The sequence below is a fragment of the Dermochelys coriacea genome, chromosome 1 (assembly GCF_009764565.3).
Source record: "Dermochelys coriacea isolate rDerCor1 chromosome 1, rDerCor1.pri.v4, whole genome shotgun sequence".
NCBI lineage: Eukaryota > Metazoa > Chordata > Testudines > Dermochelyidae > Dermochelys > Dermochelys coriacea.
Window position 1 is genome coordinate 14,198,130 of NC_050068.2, and position 20,140 is coordinate 14,218,269.

The 20,140-nt window shown below is 46.0% G+C and overlaps 1 protein-coding gene across 2 annotated transcripts in view; it reads left to right on the forward strand.

Moving 5' to 3' along the window:
* Positions 1-17,682: 17,682 nt before the first annotated feature.
* The window catches only part of ACER3 (alkaline ceramidase 3), an 83,450-nt gene continuing 80,992 nt past the window's right edge, over positions 17,683-20,140 (forward strand). Inside the window, exon 1 of one of the 2 annotated variants that reach the window (XM_038401134.2) lies at positions 17,683-17,882. In XM_038401134.2, coding sequence (XP_038257062.1) covers positions 17,780-17,882 — 103 coding nt within the window. In that variant the 5' untranslated portion in view covers positions 17,683-17,779. Of the gene's footprint in view, positions 17,883-18,002; positions 18,216-20,140 lie in introns of those variants that run through there. The other variant, XM_038401154.2, reaches the window with a different exon arrangement.

Genomic DNA, 20,140 nt, shown 5'->3' on the forward strand with positions numbered 1-20,140 from the left:
TAACCAGTTAATCCTCAGAACACACTAGAGTTGCTGCTTAGCCCTCTGCCCAGTGGGTTGGTTCTGATTTACAGCATGAGCTGGAGGTTTAGACTGGTAGCTGCTTTCTTTGGAGGGGCAGGAATGAGAAGCAGTTGTAGAAAGAGGCAGATCTGAACCAGAGCTCATGGAGGCTGGTGTTTTCTTACTCTACATACTGGTCACAGCCCGAGTGCTCCTACATAAAGCCAGCCATGACCTGCTCTGAGATGAGGCGTTAGCCTGTGCATGTATAAACCAAACAGGTATTGGATAATTCTCCGAGTCCTATGGTAAAGTATAGTTCAGCAGCCGATTTATAGCATAGCCCAAGAGAAAAATTCAATCCCACCTGTTAGCAGCAATAGGAACAGGACTGAGAACACTTGCTCGTTTCATCTCACTTTTCAATTGCTGGAGACTTAGACTTGAATTTGAACCCCTAACCTAAAGGTGAGAGTCTCTGTATCCAATTACCCATCCCCTGAGCCATCCAAATTCTGTTTTTTAATGTGAATCTCTGAAGGAATCTTTCCTTTTAAATAATTATTTGCTCTCTGTTCCACCTGCCCCCATAAAACTCTGAGTGACAGCAGAGTAGTGCTATATGCTGTCCATGTGTACAGCAAGTGCTGCTTTTCTTCCTGCAGCATCTGCAGAAAATGTAGTGATAGTGTAGGCACCCTTTACTAGAGGGGCCTCTGAACTTTATTGGGAGTGTGCCAGGGGAAAAGCCCGTGTGATGTAATCTAGCCTTAGAGACCACAACTCCCATGGTGCCTTGGGGAAAGAGGTAGAGATGTCCTGGTGCAGGGAGAGCCGGCGGTGAACTGCATTTTGGAGAAAGGAGTGAGATTGGTGCTGTGGAGCTCTGTCCAGACCAGGCGCTGCTGCTAGGAAGCCAGAAGCTGCTGCTGAGAGCCTGCGGGGGCTTTGATCGAGCCGGGAGCCTCAGAGGCTGTTGGTGGCTTCACTGGTGTCAGAGCAGAGACTGTTGCTGTGCCTAGAGCTGACTGAGCTGGGCTGACTGAGTAACCCCCACTGTTGTTTGGGAAAGTGCTTGCAAGGGAAGGGGCACAGCACAGAGACTGAGTCTGAGGAGAGGCAGAGTGATCTTCCCACCGAACCAGGGCCCAGAGCTGCTGGCATTTGGTGGAGCCGGCTCCAGTTGTCAGAGGAGTTGTGAAGCTTGTTGCCTTGGCTGGACTGATACACAGACCCAACAGAGAGCTGTCTCCAGCTCCAGGTCTTCCAGCGCGCCCATGCAGGCAAGCGTCTCGGACTCTGAAATCCAAAGGAGTGTGCACTGCGGGAGGGGGGAATGGTGGGAGTGTAAATGCCAGTTACATAGGTTTCATTTATTACTGTATCCTATATTTGTTGTTTGATTTTATTTAACTGCCTCCCTGTGGATTTAAATTAATAGTGACATATAATCTTAGACAGTTATACTCTGATTTTTGAAGTTGTTAAGTAAAGGTGTGTTAACTCTAATTTAAGTATATTGGATGTATATTATTTATAATTGGTATTTGAGTTACACCCATGCCACAGATTATATTATTATTATTATTTATTTATTATTAGAATGGGTTTATTGCTGGAGGTTCCCAAGACACACCATTGAGTGTGTACAGCAGCGAGTCAGGTGGAGGCACTGCCAATTTTAAATTCCTTTAGGAATAAAGGGACTCCAGCAGACGGGTGGATAGAGGATTCCCACCTATCCAACAGCACCACTGGGATACTCAGGGTTTTCTTTAATGTCATAGAATATCAGGATTGGAAGGGACCTCAGGAGGTCATCTAGTCCAACCCCTTGCTCAAAGCAGGACCAATCCCCAATTTTTGCCCCAGATCCCTCAATGACCCCCTCAAGGATTGAACTCATAACCCTGGGTTTCGCAGGCCAATGCTCAGACCACTGAGCTATCCCTCCTCCCAATAACCTCAGGTGCCCAGGCACACAGGTGAGTGTTGCCTGCTCCCAAGTAGCCTAGGGAGGAAGGGGGGTTACAATAGTATACTGCAGATGGCGGGAATGCACTGCACTTAGGACCATATTCCTCCTATACAGCAAGGAAAAAACATAATCACCTAGCATCTGCCTCCCCTTTTCTAGATGCATCACAATGAAAGCAATTCTAGCGCCCATCCTCAAAACCCTTCATATTTAGAAATATTTATCTTTTCTTTTCTTTTTTTTTTTTGAACATTTTTTCCCGGTGTTCTTCAAGGAAGAATTTTTGCTTCTGCCTTGTATTTCCGTCCTTCATCTGAAGTGGTGCTGATTTGCAGGAAAGAGAAAATAGCCGTACCCACCTCCAAGTCCAAATTCCCAGGATTGCATAATTGGCCCCAATTGAATCATGTGGAGGTGTTTTCACCTTCCACTGAGTCATCATGTATTTTAGACTCTGATTGAGGCAGTGTGGCGGATGTGATGGACCATTGGTCTGACCTGTTATAGCAAACCCATTGTAACGAACAGCTGCAGCACAGAAGATAAGGTACTCTGAACTCAATGTGGCCAAATGATTGACCAACAAACTGTTTCTTCCAACTATTTTTGTTTTTAAAATGTATTTATTTTCAGTTTACAAAATGAGAGAGGAAGGCTTTCAGTTGAATTCTGCTGCTCTAATTACCTGGACATTACAAATAGCGCTTTTACTCAACATCGTAGATGTTTATACACATAAGGATCACCTGATAGTATGACAGAGAACCAAACTGATTATAAAATGATACAAAAAGAAAAGGAGTACTTGTGGCACCTTAGAGACTAACAAATTTATTTGAGCATAAGCTTTCGTGAGCTGTAGCTACAGCTCACGAAAGCTTATGCTCAAATAAATTTGTTAGTCTCTAAGGTGCCACAAGTACTCCTTTTCTTTTTGCGAATACAGACTAACACGGCTGCTATTCTGAAACCTAAAATGATACAGTAACACTGGAGATCAAGCATCTAATAGACAATACTTTCCCAAGTGTAGGCTGCGGTTACAGATCATCTATTGTTAGCCTCAAAAATAAAGTTAAAACTTAAAAAGAAAAGATGTTTGGCTGGTGCACTGTGTCTGGACTTATCTAGAATCAACAAAAACTACATGACTTCTGTACAGCATGTGTTTGTGGCATTGGCACAGGTATAAGAGGAGAAAAATCCAAACTAACTTTTGAGTAAAATGAAAACTATCATGCTTGAAGCCATGAAAGCACACGTTCCAAAAAGTTAGCATTGGACAACACCATGTTAATTGAGAAGGTGTTTGAGCTGGTGAAAAAGAGTGGCTTGGAGACTGAAGAATGTAAGAGGGAATACAAGGAATCGAGTAGACAGAGTCAAAAGCAGACTATATAAAGGCAAAATGTGTGAAATTTGAGAATTATAAAGAGCAATAACACAAGTTATCTTTACAGCAGTCAGATTTCTTACTGAAAAGTTTTCTCTGCAATCAGATATAATGAAAGATTATGATGGCAGAGTTCTCACTGACGATGATGATATTGAACACAGATGGCGAGATTACTATGCTTATCTGCATGACTCAGAGCCACTTAGAGAACAGTATGACAGAAATGAGAGTACAGAGTTGGATCCATCAATCCTGCAAGAGGAAATGGTATATGCTATTATGAAAATGAAGCCTGGGAAAGCACCAGGGGTAGAAAACATACCAGCAGAATTGTTAAAAGTGATTTGGTGACTGTGGTATTGATCTCATGTGGAAAATTTGCAACCATGTATGGATGACTAGAAATTGACCAGATGACTGGATAAAGGTAATCTTTCTGCCCTTACCAAAGGCGGGAGATATAACAAGGCTGTATTTCAAGGAATCCCTGTTGAGGTTACAGGGACAAACCATCCCGATGAGTCGAAAGAATAGTAAATATGGCAGGCGACCAGCTTGGCTTAATGGTGAAATCCTAGCGGATCTTAAACATAAAAAAGAAGCTTACAAGAAGTGGAAGGTTGGACATATGACCAGGGAAGAGTATAAAAATATTGCTCGGGCATGTAGGAAAGATATCAGGAGGGCCAAATCGCACCTGGAGCTGCAGCTAGCAAGAGATGTCAAGAGTAACAAGAAGGGTTTCTTCAGGTATGTTGGCAACAAGAAGAAAGCCAAGGAAAGTGTGGGCCCCTTACTGAATGAGGGAGGCAAGCTAGTGACAGAGGATGTGGAAAAAGCTAATGTACTCAATGCTTTTTTTGCCTCTGTTTTCACTAACAAGGTCAGCTCCCAGACTGCTGTGCTGGGCATCACAAAATGGGGAAGAGATGGCCAGCCCTCTGTAGAGATAGAGGTGGTTAGGGACTATTTAGAAAAGCTGGACGTGCACAAGTCCATGGGGCCGGACGAATTGCATCCGAGAGTGCTGAGGGAATTGGCGGCTGTGATTGCAGAGCCCTTGGCCATTATCTTTGAAAACTCGTGGCGAACGGGGGAAGTCCCGGATGACTGGAAAAAGGCTAATGTAGTGCCCATCTTTAAAAAAGGGAAGAAGGAGGATCCTGGGAACTACAGGCCGGTCAGCCTCACCTCAGTCCCTGGAAAAATCATGGAGCAGGTCCTCAAAGAATCAATCCTGAAGCACTTAGAGGAGAGGAAAGTGATCAGGAACAGTCAGCATGGATTCACCAAGGGAAGGTCATGCCTGACTAATCTAATCGCCTTTTATGATGAGATTACTGGTTCTGTGGATGAAGGGAAAGCAGTGGATGTATTGTTTCTTGACTTTAGCAAAGCTTTTGACACGGTCTCCCACAGCATTCTTGTCAGCAAGTTAAGGAAGTATGGGCTGGATGAATGCACTATAAGGTGGGTAGAAAGCTGGCTAGATTGTCGGGCTCAACGGGTAGTGATCAATGGCTCCATGTCTAGTTGGCAGCCGGTGTCAAGTGGAGTGCCCCAGGGGTCGGTCCTGGGGCCCGTTTTGTTCAATATCTTCATAAATGATCTGGAGGATGGTGTGGATTGCACTCTCAGCAAATTTGCGGATGATACTAAACTGGGAGGAGTGGTAGATACGCTGGAGGGGAGGGATAGGATACAGAAGGACCTAGACAAATTGGAGGATTGGGCCAAAAGAAATCTAATGAGGTTCAATAAGGATAAGTGCAGGGTCCTGCACTTAGGATGGAAGAATCCAATGCACCGCTACAGACTAGGGACCGAATGGCTCGGCAGCAGTTCTGCGGAAAAGGACCTAGGGGTGACAGTGGACGAGAAGCTGGATATGAGTCAGCAGTGTGCCCTTGTTGCCAAGAAGGCCAATGGCATTTTGGGATGTATAAGTAGGGGCATAGCGAGCAGATCGAGGGACGTGATCGTTCCCCTCTATTCGACACTGGTGAGGCCTCATCTGGAGTACTGTGTCCAGTTTTGGGCCCCACACTACAAGAAGGATGTGGATAAATTGGAAAGAGTACAGCGAAGGGCAACAAAAATGATTAGGGGTCTAGAGCACATGACTTATGAGGAGAGGCTGAGGGAGCTGGGATTGTTTAGTCTGCAGAAGAGAAGAATGAGGGGGGATTTGATAGCTGCTTTCAACTATCTGAAAGGGGGTTTCAAAGAGGATGGCTCTAGACTGTTCTCGATGGTAGCAGATGACAGAACGAGGAGTAATGGTCTCAAGTTGCAATGGGGGAGGTTTAGATTGGATATTAGGAAAAACTTTTTCACTAAGAGGGTGGTGAAACACTGGAATGCGTTACCTAGGGAGGTGGTAGAATCTCCTTCCTTAGAGGTTTTTAAGGTCAGGCTTGACAAAGCCCTGGCTAGGATGATTTAACTGGGACTTGGTCCTGCTTTGAGCAGGGGGTTGGACTAGATGACCTTCTGGGGTCCCTTCCAACCCTGATATTCTATGATTCTATGATTCTAAGGTGTAGTAACTATTGTGTCATCTCCTTGATATCACCTGTGAGCAAAATTGTACATAATCCTGGATCATATGAAGTAAAGGATAGATGCGGAACTACCACCACAACAAGTTGGTTTCAGACAGGGCCAGGCCAAACATAATCAAATTGTGACTATTCATCACATCACTGAAAAATGCAGCATATACAATCACCTACTGATTTATTGACTATTCAAAAGCATCTGATACCATCTGACTGTGACCATCTTTGGAGGATCCTGGCAAACATAAGGATTCCTAAACATCTCATAAATAAATGCATCCGATGAAGTGAGCTGTAGCTCACGAAAGCTTATGCTCTAATAAATTTGTTAGTCTCTAAGGTGCCACAAGTACTCCTTTTCTTTAAACATCTCATTGAACTCCTTGTTTCTACCACCACCACCAGACCACAGTGTGAACAGCAGTAGGTGACAGCGAGTGGTTTTCCACTGGGCTGGGTGTGAGACAAAGGTGTATTTTAATTTATCCCCAAGCCTTTTCAACATATATGAAGAATTTATTATGAAACAAGCCCTGAAAGATTTTGACAAAGTGAAAAGAGCTCAGATTTTCACTGGTGGGCACCTCTTAACCAACCTTAGTAGTTTATCTCAGATAGATAAAAAATGGTCTCACAATATTTTGCAACCAGAATTCTGCCTTCAGGCTCCTTGCACGTAGGTGGGTGATCCACTTACACACTTGGTAATCTGATGTGTCCCCCTGCCTGTTCAGTGTCTCAGCTGTGGCAGCCATTCCCTTGCTAACTCTGCTTACGCAGCACAAAATATCAGTAACCTAAAATGACACTGAAACACATTGGGAACAGGTGCATTAGAAACCACACACATGTATAGATGAGACAGATAAGGGGGTAGAAGATTGAGGAGGGAGGATCACTTATGCCAGTAGTGGTGTTCACAATTTCATTGCTTTGGATGAGACAATTTTGTGTCACCAGAGTAACTAGGGATAGAAATTCTGGCTACTTAAGTAGAGCTTTAGCAGAAGATCAGCCCACCCAGCACCTTTGAAAGGTTTGCTGCTATGCTGAAAATATTCTTGCTGGCTGGAAGAGTTGGTGAGAATTGCCAACATTGTCATGATGCTGGAGTGGATCAATTTCAGAAAGGAAAGAAAGACAGTTAAGGTGAACCTTATTTATTTTGATTGGTAATAAGTGCCTATCCATTGTTATAGATGCTTTCACAGTGATTCCACAATATTATATGACTTATTGCTCTAGCTACTGGTTGCCAATGGCTCCCAGTGACTACTGCAACAGCCCCTGTTATGTCGTCTTTCCCTCAGCCATGTCCCTAATGCCAGCCTCTGGGAGTGGGTTGGAGTAGGAGCTCTACAACACCAGAGGATCCCCCGCCAATGGGAAAATCATCCCCTTCCCAGCTGTACAAAGTGGCCTTAAAGCAGGGGAGAATCTGGCCTTATATTTCTAAGCACATTCTATTCACCAGGTGCCCTAAAACAGAGATGGGCTGTGTAGCCTGTTCAGAAAGTTAACAAAGCAGAACTCTCCTGAACCAAGGGGGAATTGAGTTTGAGAGTCCTGTAGTTATCCACATCATACAGTTTACTTGGGTATTGAGAACGCCACCATAGGATGATTGACCCCCAAACAGAGGCTCACTGCTCAGCAGCAGAACAGTAAAGCATATTGGGATTTAATTTCTAAGATCAGGTCAAAAGGCTTGTTGTGAGCAAGCTATGTTGGTCAGGCATGTGATGAGGTAGGATCTGTAATCAGCACAGCTATGCTAGCAAAAGCCCATGGAGTAGACAGTTACACCAACAAAACTGTGCTTTTGCCAGTATATCTTATTTTGCTGGGGTGCGGGGGGAGGAGGGGAAAATGGAATAAGCTCTACTGGCGCTGGCATAAGCTGTGTCCATACTGGAAGCACTTTGCTAGCATAGTATACCAGTACAGCTAAACTGATAAAGTGCTCCTAGTGTGGACCTGGCCTAAAAGACTGACAGTTTCAGCCTTTATCTTACAATCTGCTGATACCTAAAATGTGAGGAACCGCACAGCCATATTCAACATTCCTAGGGGAGGAGGTGTGGTTTGGAATCATAAGTGAAACATTAATTATATGAAAAAAGAAAAGGAGTACTTGTGGCACCTTAGAGACTAACAAATTTATTAGAGCATAAGCTTTCGTGAGTTACAGCTCACTTCATCAGCTGTAACTCATGAAAGCTTATGCTCTAATAAATTTGTTAGTCTCTAAGGTGCCACAAGTACTCCTTTTCTTTTTGCGAATACAGACTAACACAGCTGCTACTCTGAAACCTGTCATTAATTATATGCTACACCTGATGTAACACTAAACCCTGGTCCAATTGAATTCAATAGCAACATTCTCTAGGATTTCAGTGGGACAAGGTTTAGGTCAATATATAAAACAGCCATATTAGAAAAAGGTAAATAATTTAAATGGTTGAGTTAAACAAGATACTGAGCTAAACTGGTTCCCTGCTTCCCAATTCAGAGCTCTTCATAAAAGATTAGGTTTGGAATAGACTTCAGGAAGACATCTAGTCCAAACCCCTGCTCAAAGCAGGACCAACCCCAACTAAATCATCCCAGCCAGGACTTTGTCAAGCAGGGCCTTAAAAAACTCTAAGGATGGAGATTCCATGACCTCCCTAGGTAACCCATTCCCGTGCTTCACCACCCTTCTAGTGAAATAGTGTTTCCTACTATCCAACCTAGACCTCCGCCACTGCAACTTGAGATCATTGCTCCTTGTTCCGTCGTCTGCCACCACTGAGGACAGCCTAGCTCCATCCTCTTTGGAACCCCCCTTTCAGATAGTTGAAGGCTGTTATCAAATCCCCCCTCACTCTTCTCCTTTGCAGACTAAATAAGCCCAGTGCCCTCCGCCTCTCCTCATAGGTCATGTGGCCCAGCCCATAATAATTTTCGTTGCCCTCCTTTCTTTCCAATCCTTTGATTCTTTCCAATTTGTCTACATCCTTTCTGTAGTGGGGGGGCCCAAAACTGGACGCAATACTCTAGATGTGGCCTCATCAGTGCCGAATACAGGGGAATAATCACTTCCCTCGATCTGTTGGCAACACTCCTACTAATGCAGTCCAATATGCCGTTAGCCTTCTTGGCAACAAGGACACCCTGTTGACTCATATCCAGCTTCTCATCCACTGTAATCCCCAGGTCCTTTTCTGCAGAACTGCCACTTAGCCAGTTGGTCCCCAGCCTGTAGCAGCGCATGGGATTCTTCCATCCTAAGTGCAGGACTCTGCACTTGTCCTTGTTGAACCTCATCAGATTTCTTTTGGCCCACTCCTCCAATTTGTCTAGGTCACTCTGGACCCTATCCCTATCCTCCAGCATATCTACCTCTCCTCCCATCTTCGTGTCACCTGTGAACTTGCTGAGGGTGCAATCCGTCCCATCATCCAGATCATTAATGAAGATGTTGAACAAAACCAGCCCACAGGAATGACCCCTGGAGCACTCCGCTTGATACCAGCTGCCTACTAGACATCGAGCTGTTGATCACTGCTCGTTGAGCCTGACTATCTAGCCAGCTTTCTATCCACCTTATAGTCCATTCATCCAATCCATCGGGAAAAAGTGAAGTCACAGAAACTGCTGGGGAAATTGGAGAGTGTCTCTTTAATTCCTCTACAGCAGTGGAACACTGTCTGCTGACAAGGGTGGGTGTGCTTGAGGCCAGCTCTTACCCAGAGGCTACAGACGGGCTTTTCTCCAAGGGGGATGGGAGCGTTTTTCCTGACAGTAGGAAGTCTGTCCAGATTGCTGGCTGCCAGGAAGCATAGGCGCCGACTTCTGTTGGCGCCGGTGGGTGCATGCTTTTTTGGAAAAATCTTTGGTACAGACTAGGAGTGGGAACAAGAAAGTTTTATGAGAATACTGCCTCTCAACTAGTACCTGTAGGCAGGCTTAGAGATTGGCACAGCAGGGAAAGCATAACCAATCTAGACTGCTGTGTGGAAGGGGAAACTGAGGCACGCCGCCTCATGGCATTGGTGGCTAAATGCCAAGACTCCTACACTTTAAAAGATATTGTCATCTGCATTAGGTACACAGTGTTACATACCACAATGTTTTCAGGCAACCTGGAAACAGAAACCCAGAACTTTGCAAAAGCACCTGTGGATAACTTTGCAGTGTTTGGCAACACTTGGAGACTGTATAACCAAAGCCAAAAAGAGATTTTAGGTATACTGCCTCCCCATTGGTCAGAGACCACGCCTCTGGCAGTAATCTCAGGGGGAAGGTGTGACATTTCACTCCATATTATTCATGAAAATATGCTTATCATATTAATGACATAACTGAGATATACTTTATGCAAGATGGCTCATGTGAGATATCATTGGAAAGGTTATGATTTACTGAATGTGATTATCCAATTTGTACACCTGTATCATTTCTGTATCTGAAGTTAGGAATATTAACTCTGTATCTGTATTTCAAATGTGTTATTTTAGGTGTCATCCCCAACCAACCCTTCAGGTACAACAATAGAATGGAACAACAATGGATGGACCATTAGCGGAGACAATGGACTGTGAAGGAGCTTAGTCTTCCTATGGATGCTGGAGACAGCCTACAAGCAATGGCTGCCACAGCCATGAAAACAGGGGTCCGAGTTACCAGATACTGGATACCCCTCCTCCCCTTTTGGAATGCCAGTGGTTTTCCACTAGAAGACAAAGGGTTCTCGCCTTACACAAGAGCTATATCAGGCAGGGGAGTGATATCATCATGGTTCTCCTCTGCCTCCCCACCCAAAGAGAAACTGAAAAAACACCTGGAAGCAAGAACTGAACTGAGGGGAGAAGGGTTGAACCCAAACTGGAAGGGCGTCCAGCTTGTGAGGAGTAATAACTGAGGTTTTAAGCTGGAGACCAGTGTATCTGCCTTTCAAGACTGTCTGTAATCTGCCTGCAGCAATATCTTGGGTGAGAAATTACTGTTTGTAAGCAATTTCTTTAGTGAAACAAGTCTAGTTTGCGTGTTTGGTTTTATTTGCTTAGCAATCTGCTTTGTTCTGTTTGCTACCCCTTGTACCACTTAAAATCTGCCTTTTATAGTTGTTAAACTTTGTTTTGTTTATTACTAAACCCAGTTTCTGTAATTTCTAACTGGCGGGGGTGGGGGGAGAAGTTGTGTATATCTTCCTCCACATTGAGGATGGAGGCAGATTTCATAATATACCTTTGGGTCTGCACTCCAAAGGAGGCGGATACCTGAATGCTGGGGCAAGTCCTTTAAGATGAGCCTTCTCAGTGTCTGTTCTGTTCTGCAGTTAGGTGTGGCCCTGCCTGTGTGTGCTGGAGGAGGCTTAATAGCTTGGTTCAGCAAGACAGGTAAAAAGGGTGCCCAGACTCACATAACAGGCGGGCTTAGTGATATCTCAGCACATCAGGTGCCATCCTAAGGGAGGCAACCCATCACATTAAGTACTTCAGCTTTTTCCACATCATCTGTCACTAGGTTGTCTCCCCCATTCAGTAAGGGTCCCACACTTTCCCTGACCACCTTCTTGTTACTAACATACCTGTAAAAACCCTTCTTGTTACCTTTCACATCCCTTGGTAGCTGCAACTCCAGTTGTGTTTTGACCTTCCTGATTACATCCCTGCATGCTCGAGCAATATTTTTATACTCCTCCCTAGTCATCTGTCCACGTTTCCACTTCTTGTAAGCTTCTTTTTGTATTTAAGCTCACTGAAGATTTCTCTGTTAAGACAAGATGGTCAGCTGCCATATTTGCTCTTCTTTCTGCACATCGGGATGGTTTGTTCCTGCACCCTCAATAAGGCTTCTTTAAAATACAGCCAGCTCTCCGAGACTCCTTTCCCCCTCATATTAGCCTCTCAGGAATCCTGCCTATCAGTTCTCTGAGGGAGTCAAAGTCTGCTTTTCTGAAGTCCAGCGTCCATATTCTGCTACTCTCCTTTCTTCCTTTTGTCAGGATCCGGAACTCGACCATCTCATGGACACTGCTGCCCAGGTTGCCACCTACTTCTACTTCCCCTACCAATTCTTCCCTGTTTGTGAGCAGCAGGTCAAGAGGAGCACGGCCCCTAGTTGGTTCCTCCAGAACTTGCACCAGGAATTTGTCCCCAGCACTCTCCAAAAACTTCCTGGATTGTCTGTGCACTGCTGTATTGCTCTCCCAGCAGATGTCCGAGTGATTGAAGTCCCCCATGAGAACCAGGGCCTATGATCTGGAAACTTCTGTTGTCCAAAGAGAGCCTTGTCTACCTCATCCTCTTGGTCTGCTGGTCTATAGCAGATACCCACCACAACAACACCCTTGTTGCTCTCGCCTCTAAACTTAACCCAAAGACTCTCAACAGGCTTTTCTCCAGTTTCATACTGGAGCTCTGAGCAATCATACTGCTCTCTTACATACAGTGCAACATCTCCACCTTTTCTCCCTGCCTGTCCTTCCTGAACAGCTTAAACCCATCCATGGCAGTGCTCCAGTCATGTGAACTACGTCCCCCCCCCAGTCTCTGTTATTCCAATCACGTCATAGTTCCTTGACTGTGCCAAGACTTCCAATTCTTCCTGCTTGTACAAGAGTTTATGACTATTAATTCTCCTATCAGAAATAATTCCATTAAATTCAATGGAGTTACACAAGTGTAAAGGCTGAGTACATGAGAGAAGAATTAGGCCCTTAATCTACTAGACTATATAGCCTTTGGTTAAGCATGCAAATTTTCAGGTGTTAAATTAGCAACAGAAGCCTATTGTTCACTCTGTGTACTAAAAGCAATGAGGGTTACAAAGAATTATTATTTAATGGCTTCAAAGTTCAAGCAAGTTGTGTTCAGACTGAGATCTGTGTATGAAAGTGTCATGCAAAATTAGATGTAATTTACAGTGTGTTTTGCGTTTTCAGTAATAAATTAAAATTAATGCTTTACATTTGGAAATGCTTTTCATCTGAGGAAAGTATTATAAACAATTATTGTGGGGCTTTTTAAACTTATGGAAAGATTTTCAAAAGCACAAGGGCAGTCAGGCACCTAACTTCCTTTGAAAGTCAATGGGATTTTGACTCATAATTACCATTTTTGCCTATTGAAAAACTCCCCCTTCACTTTCTGAGTCTAATTTGAGAGTGTTTCTGGTTTTACAACCCCTGGGCCAGATCCTCAGCTGGTGTAATTCAGCGTAGGTCTATTGAAGTCAATAGTAGCTATGCCAAGTTATACATGCTGAGGATCTGGTTATCTGCCTTTACTTCCTATTTGAAAGGCAAGGGGACGGCTTTATATTTCTCGGCCTGTATCCGAGTAGCCCCAGGAAAGACAGCACCCAACTGCTAGGCTCAGACTTGGCTGTGAGAAAGATAAATGCCCCCTGTCACGGGTTACCCAGGGTGCAACCTGGAACTAGGGTACCACTAAGCCCTCTGTCTTACCTTTCATACTGTGATGCTGTGACAAGCTGCAAACCTCTCCAGGTACTGCACTTACAAAGACACCCACCAGCAGGGCTGCACCCAGCTGAGTTACATGAATGCTTTTGCCAGCCACTCATGAACCAACAATAGAGAGGCTCCAGACAATTTCCCCCAGCTCCCTAGCTTTGAACCCCTGAGATGTACTGTCTTGCCCTGGTCAGAAGCCTGACCAGTGTAAATTTATAACCCAGTCCGCCCCTCCCTCAATGTAGAGAGGACATGCACCTGCTCTTGTTCCTGAGCAGATTTCCCAAGCACTTCAAGCAAAACACCCTGTTTTGAGTAAAATATAAAATAGATTTATTAACTACGGAAAGATAGATTTTAAGTGATTATAAGTAATAAGTGTACAGATCAAAGTTGGCTATCTAAGAAATAAAAGTAAAATCACAATCTGAGTTATATAAAGTAGATAGGATTTGAATCAAGCAATGTCTTCCCCTGGTAGATAATACAAGCAGGTTACAGAACTTCTATACACAGGCTGGAATTCTCTTCCAGCCTGAAACCACCTCCCCAGTTCAGCCTTTTTCCTCCAGATATGTTTCCAGGTGTTGAGTTGTGGAGGGTGAGAGGCCAAGTGATGATGTCACTTCCCCTCTTTTATAGCTTTGTTCAGCTTGCTGAAAAGAGGCTTTGCTATGACATGCATCAAGCAGTTTCCATTGTCTATGTGCTATCTCTGAGAAGTCTCCATTGTATATGATTCTTGGGATAGATCTTGGGGGTGTAGTGTCCTTTACCAGGCCATCAGTGTGTCTGGCTCCTCCTTTGTTGCACCTGAAAGGCTTGTTGTGAGTGTTCCCAACCTTACAACATATTTCAGTAACACACACACAGCAAAACTTTATAACTTCATATACAATCCAACAGAATATTAATATACAACAGATACAAACTTTTAAAATAATATCTCACAAGGCATACTTTGTACAAAATATAGCATAATTACATGACAGTGGTGAATATAGGGGTTCTAGAATGCAGCTTTGAACCACAGCATGCCACAAACCCCTAAAATGTCTGCTTTGAGATGGTTGGTAGAGTGAACCCCCTTCTGTTGGAGGGATGTAAGGATAGTGGCTTCAAGGGCAATAGGGGTCAGTTGGGGAGGGAGACATGAACTACTAGTAGAAACCTAGGCCAAGAACTGAGTGAGTTGAAGGTGGTGGATACAGGATTGATTCTGTTCTTTCACTGCTCTAAATCAGGAATGACTTCAGTGAAGTCAGTGTAGTTACTCTAGTTGTACACTAGTGTAACAGATCAGAATGGAGCCCAGTGCATGGGTAAGTGCCTCTGCCTTAGGGGCTCCTGGCCCACTGCTAAGCATTGCCTCCTTCCTTGATTGATTGCAGTGCTTGGCAGGCTTCTTTCTCCTGCTCCTGATGCTGATAGCTGTGGCCATCACTTGGTCATAAATATCAGAGGGATTCCCAACAGCTGCTCAAGTTCCAGAGAACCCTTGGAATTGAAATCTATGAACCTATCACCCACTTCCACAACCATTGCCAAAACCACATACTGCAGCTCTTGTCAAGCAGCTGGCTTTTACAGAAACCTGTGACGGTCCCGTCTGCAGCTGATGGGTTTGTGCTCTATTAGTAGATATTTTTATTTGTATATTGCTCATTCTTTACATCCTTCCCATATTTTAATATTAAATTTGTAAAGTAGATGGTCTGTACGGTACTTGTTTCTTTAATTGGTTTCCAAATTGCTAGCAGAATTTCAGATATTACAGAGATTTTTTTTTCTAAGTTTCACATCTATGCTGAAAAAGTCCTGTCTAGAGCCTCACTAAGAACAGGTTGGACAAACACGTGTCAGGGATGGTCTAGATTTACTTTGTCCTGCCTCAGCACAGGATGTTGGACTTGACTTTTTGAGGTCCCTTTCAACCCTACATTTTTATGATTCACGTCCTTACTATGTGAACAATATGAAATCAAAAACAAAACTGATAAATCTGTGCTATATTTGCAATCAACATCACCTTCCAATATACTGATCTTCCGTAAGTCAAGAAGCTGAAATGCTTCAACCAGGCTATACTCCTCCATTAGGGTCTGCAGGTTGAAGTCAATGGTGTCGGTGCGCCTAAATCAGATACTTTTGAAAATCCCACCCTTAGGTGCCTAAATATATATCTGGGAGTCTATTTTTGAAAAGTCTAGCATGTATATATAAAAGTTTGCAATAATGTTAATGTATTGAAAGTCTAAATACTTTTCATTGTTAACATTGAAGCAATTATGTTTTGAAGCCACAAACATTTTATGCCCCTAAGAAATGTTTATACCACAATAAAAAATACACAAATAGTTACTATTCATGTGAGTCAAGGTATGTGCCTGCTTATGTGTTTGCATCCACTCTAGGAACAGAGACACAGTTTAAGTTTGGGTTAGCTAGCCTAGACAAACCGTAAAGCATCTACTCATTTATTTAGCTTATGAGTGAATTGCTCAATTATGTGGAGGGAGAGGCTCAAATATTAGAAGGGGGATCCCTGGAACTGAACCTGGGGAAGATGGAGCTAAATTGTAGAAGGAGATGAGAAGTGAAATTAGTGTTTTACTTAAAAAGAGAGAAAAGGAAACAAAGATGAATAATAAGATGTGCCTAAGAGGTCTGTGTGAATGAAGCCCTATACCTGTATGCAGCCCTACTGAAATCAGTGGGGATCCTCATTGGCCCTGGGGTATACCCCATTAGAGCTCAGTGCTGGACTGGGTCTGTACTTGTATGTTGTATCCCTTTCCTGCTTTGGCGTTTTAGATTATAGGCTTTTTGGGGCAGGGATTGGCTTCCTCAGTGCTTGCAAATCAGTTGGTATATTTTGGGTGCTAATGTAATATAAACAGTAATAACTAAAGGAAACACTTATATAAGGTGAGCAGGAGTGATACCTCAAATCAGGGAAAAGCCCCAAAATGCTTCTGCCAGCCCCCCAAACCTTCCCCCCTTCCCGCCCCAGACCCCAAAACCTCTGCTTCTGCCAGCCCCCTAAACCTTCCCCCCTTCCCACACCAGCCCCTAAACGTCTGCTTCTGCCAGCCCCCCAACCTTCCCTCCTTCCTGCCCCCAGCCCCCCAAACCTCTGCTTCTGCCAGCCCCCCAACCTTCCCTCCTTCCTGCCCCAACCCCTAAACCTCTGCTTCTGCCAGCCCCCCAACCTTCCCTCCTTCCCACCCCCAGCCCCCCAAACCTCTGCTTCTGCCAGCCCCCCAATCTTCCCTCCTTCCAGCCCCCAAACCTCTGCTTCTGCCAGCCCCCCAACCTTCCCTCCTTCCTGCCCCCAGCCCCCCAAACCTCTGCTTCTGCCAGCCCCCCAATCTTCCCTCCTTCCCGCCCCCAGCCCCCCAAACCTCTGCTTCTGCCAGCCCCCCAATCTTCCCTCCTTCCAGCCCCCAAACCTCTGCTTCTGCCAGCCCCCCAACCTTCCCTCCTTCCCGCCCCCAGCCCCCCAAACCTCTGCTTCTGCCAGCCCCCCAATCTTCCCTCCTTCCCGCCCCCAGCCCCCCAAACCTCTGCTTCTGCCAGCCCCCCAATCTTCCCTCCTTCCAGCCCCCAAACCTCTGCTTCTGCCAGCCCCCCAACCTTCCCTCCTTCCCGCCCCCAGCCCCCCAAACCTCTGCTTCTACCAGCCCCCCAACCTTCCCTCCTTCCCGCCCCCAGCCCCCCAAACCTCTGCTTCTGCCAGCCCCCCAATCTTCCCTCCTTCCCGCCCCCAGCCCCCCAAACCTCTGCTTCTACCAGCCCCCCAACCTTCCCTCCTTCCCGCCCCCAGCCCCCCAAACCTCTGCTTCTGCCAGCCCCCCAACCTTCCCTCCTTCCCGCCCCCAGCCCCCCAAACCTCTGCTTCTGCCAGCCCCCCAACCTTCCCTCCTTCCCGCCCCCCAAACCTCTGCTTCTGCCAGCCCCCCAACCTTCCCTCCTTCCCGCCCCCAGCCCCCCAAACCTCTGCTTCTACCAGCCCCCCAACCTTCCCTCCTTCCCGCCCCCAGCCCCCCAAACCTCTGCTTCTGCCAGCCCCCCAAATCTTCCCCCTTTCCCGCCCCCAGCCCCCCAAACCTCTGCTCCTCCCAGCCCAACAAACCTTCCCCCCTTCCCGCCCCCCAAACCGCGCCGCCGCCCACGAGCAGGCCCCCCCCCCAGCTCACAGGCGCGGCTCCCGGACTGGCGCGGACGCCCCCGCAGGCCGCAGCCGGTTGCCATGGCAACGAGCGGGGCGGGGCCGGCCGGGGGGCGGAGCCGCCTCCCCCCTCCGCTGCGGCCCCCGCCGCGCAGGGAGCGTCCGGGCCCGGCCTCGGTCGCACGCCCGCCGCGCCCGCCGCGCCATGGCTCCCGCCGCCGACCGGGCCGGCTACTGGGGCGCGCCCACCTCCACCCTGGAGTGGTGCGAGGAGAACTACGCCGTGTCCTCCTACATCGCCGAGTTCTGTGAGTGCCGGCCTGGGCCTGGGCCTACCCAGGGCCCTGCCCCCCGAGCCGGGCTGCCCACTCCCCGCCTTCCTCCCTCCTCCCGCACGGGGGCCGGGAGCCCGGGAGCCCGGGCACGGCTCGGGAGCCGCCCCCCTCAAGCCCGAGTGGGAAGCGGGGAGAAGGGCCCGGCAGCCCCTTGTTCCCCAGCTCCCCGCTGAAAGGAGAGAAACTGGCGGCCCCCGGCCTCGGGGCCGGGGTAAAGGGATAAGCGGTTATGCCAGTGATGCGTCCCCGCGGCACTAGGCAGGAGCTAGGGGAAGCTGGGCCCCAGAGTCGCTCGTCGGAACAGGAGTGAGTTCAGCAGCGTCCTCCGCTCCGTGTGGTGCCGGGGGTCAGCTTAGACAAGGGTCCCGCCTGGCGCTGTAATCTCTGGCTATGGGGTCAGCCTTGGGGTGCGTCGCTGCTGGAGCGGGAGATGGGAGGATGGTGGCAACAGGCTGTCGGCTGTGGACATTGGGATGGCTTGGGGCCTTAAAGATACGAAAAAGGGAGATTCTTAATTAAAATCACACTTGTAGGCCGTACCTAGGCTTGGAGGGATTAGGCTTTTATCCCTAAATGTCAGTTTCACCATACACTTGCAAACTGATTTTAAAAAAAAAAAAAAAAAATCTCCCTCTGTCACGATTGAAATATACAACTCGGTAAAGTAGGAGAAATGCTGCTTCGAGACTTATTAGAGTTTGATTTAAGGAAAATTTGTTAGTCTCTAAGGTGCCCCAAGGACTCCTTTTCTTTTTGCGAATACAGACTAACACGGCTGCTACTCTGAAACCTTGCTTTGTATGGTTTGACAGGTGGTGATGTTGACGGTTTGTGTTTTTAATGGTTATAAAATGTTAATGTCTTAAAACGCGGTGTCTGCTGTCATTAAGTAATTATTATCTGACCCCCCCCCTCCCCCACTGTCTGACCTTTCCATCCTTTTCTGCAACTGTGAAAGTTTAAAGAGGTGAGAATTTTGAAAATGCTTATAATTGATATTTGTTGACATTATATAAATAAATCAAATTCCTGTAAGCCTAGCCATGAGTTTGCATAGCTCTTAAACAGAGTGAGACACGTTCCCTGTCCTTTGCGAGGGAGGTAGGAAGAAGTGACCATCTAAGATGGACAAAGCAAAGTGCAGTTGTTCAGAAAAGGCATTTGAGGAAGGATACATTAATACATGCAGGACTTATTGATCAAGCTGATCTTCTTTTTTAGGGGCTGAAGGTGGGACAGCAAGCTGTCATGCTTTGTGCCTAGGGATGGCCTTGGATCACAGCAGAGGAGATGCTCACATTGTATTTCATGGCACTGCAGATTGTGCTATGAAAAATTCTGATTTTTGACCTTTATCTCCGCTTCCCCCTTTTCCCCCATAATTAAGTATTTTTGTGTCATTTTTAAGGGTGATGGTGGTCATGGTGCATACATGCTGCTGTATGGTAGGGTCCCTATGCTGCAAAGGTTTATATGTGGGCTTAAAGTTAAGGGCTCTTGTTTGCAGGATTAGTCTAGGAGAGCAGGATCAAACAAAACAGATCCCTCCCCCAGAGTGTTTGGAACCTTGTATTAGAAAAAATCATAGCTGAGTATAGTTTAGATGCTTCACAGATTAGGTATGATTTCAGAAGTGTTTTGAATGAGTGGGAGCAAGTTTGGCATCCATTTTTGGAAGGTTTTAGGCATACAGGAGGGTGATGCAGATGATAGTGGGTTTTCTTTTGTCACAAACATTGGAGTGGGTGAAAGACACAGGGAATGGTCATGAGAGACTCTTTTGTAGAGAGTGGCCATGGGAAGGCGTGTAGAAGTAGAAGAGCAGCAGTGTAGACAAGGCAGAGTTATAGACATATTAGAAAAACAAAGTCATTATTAGAGGTGGGGCTGGTAGTGTTGCCTGTTGTTAAGGTTGCCTGAAACTTTCTATTGTAAGACCTTGCTTTCCGTTGTTTGTAATTTTTTGCCAAACTTTAACCATTTATAGGTCTAAGGATGAAAAAGCGTAGTAACTAGCAAGATATACTTTTGTATGGATTGAAAGGCTATAAAATGAGGAAATTGGGACATATAACTTGTTAGCCCACATAGTAGGCGCTAGATATGGAGAGGAATAAAATAATTTTTAGAGATGTAAAGAAGCAGCAGAATTTGATGAAGGGGACATAAATCTACACAGATTTGAAGGGTGTAAATCCTGAGAAGGAAGGAAGATTATTTAGCATGGCAAA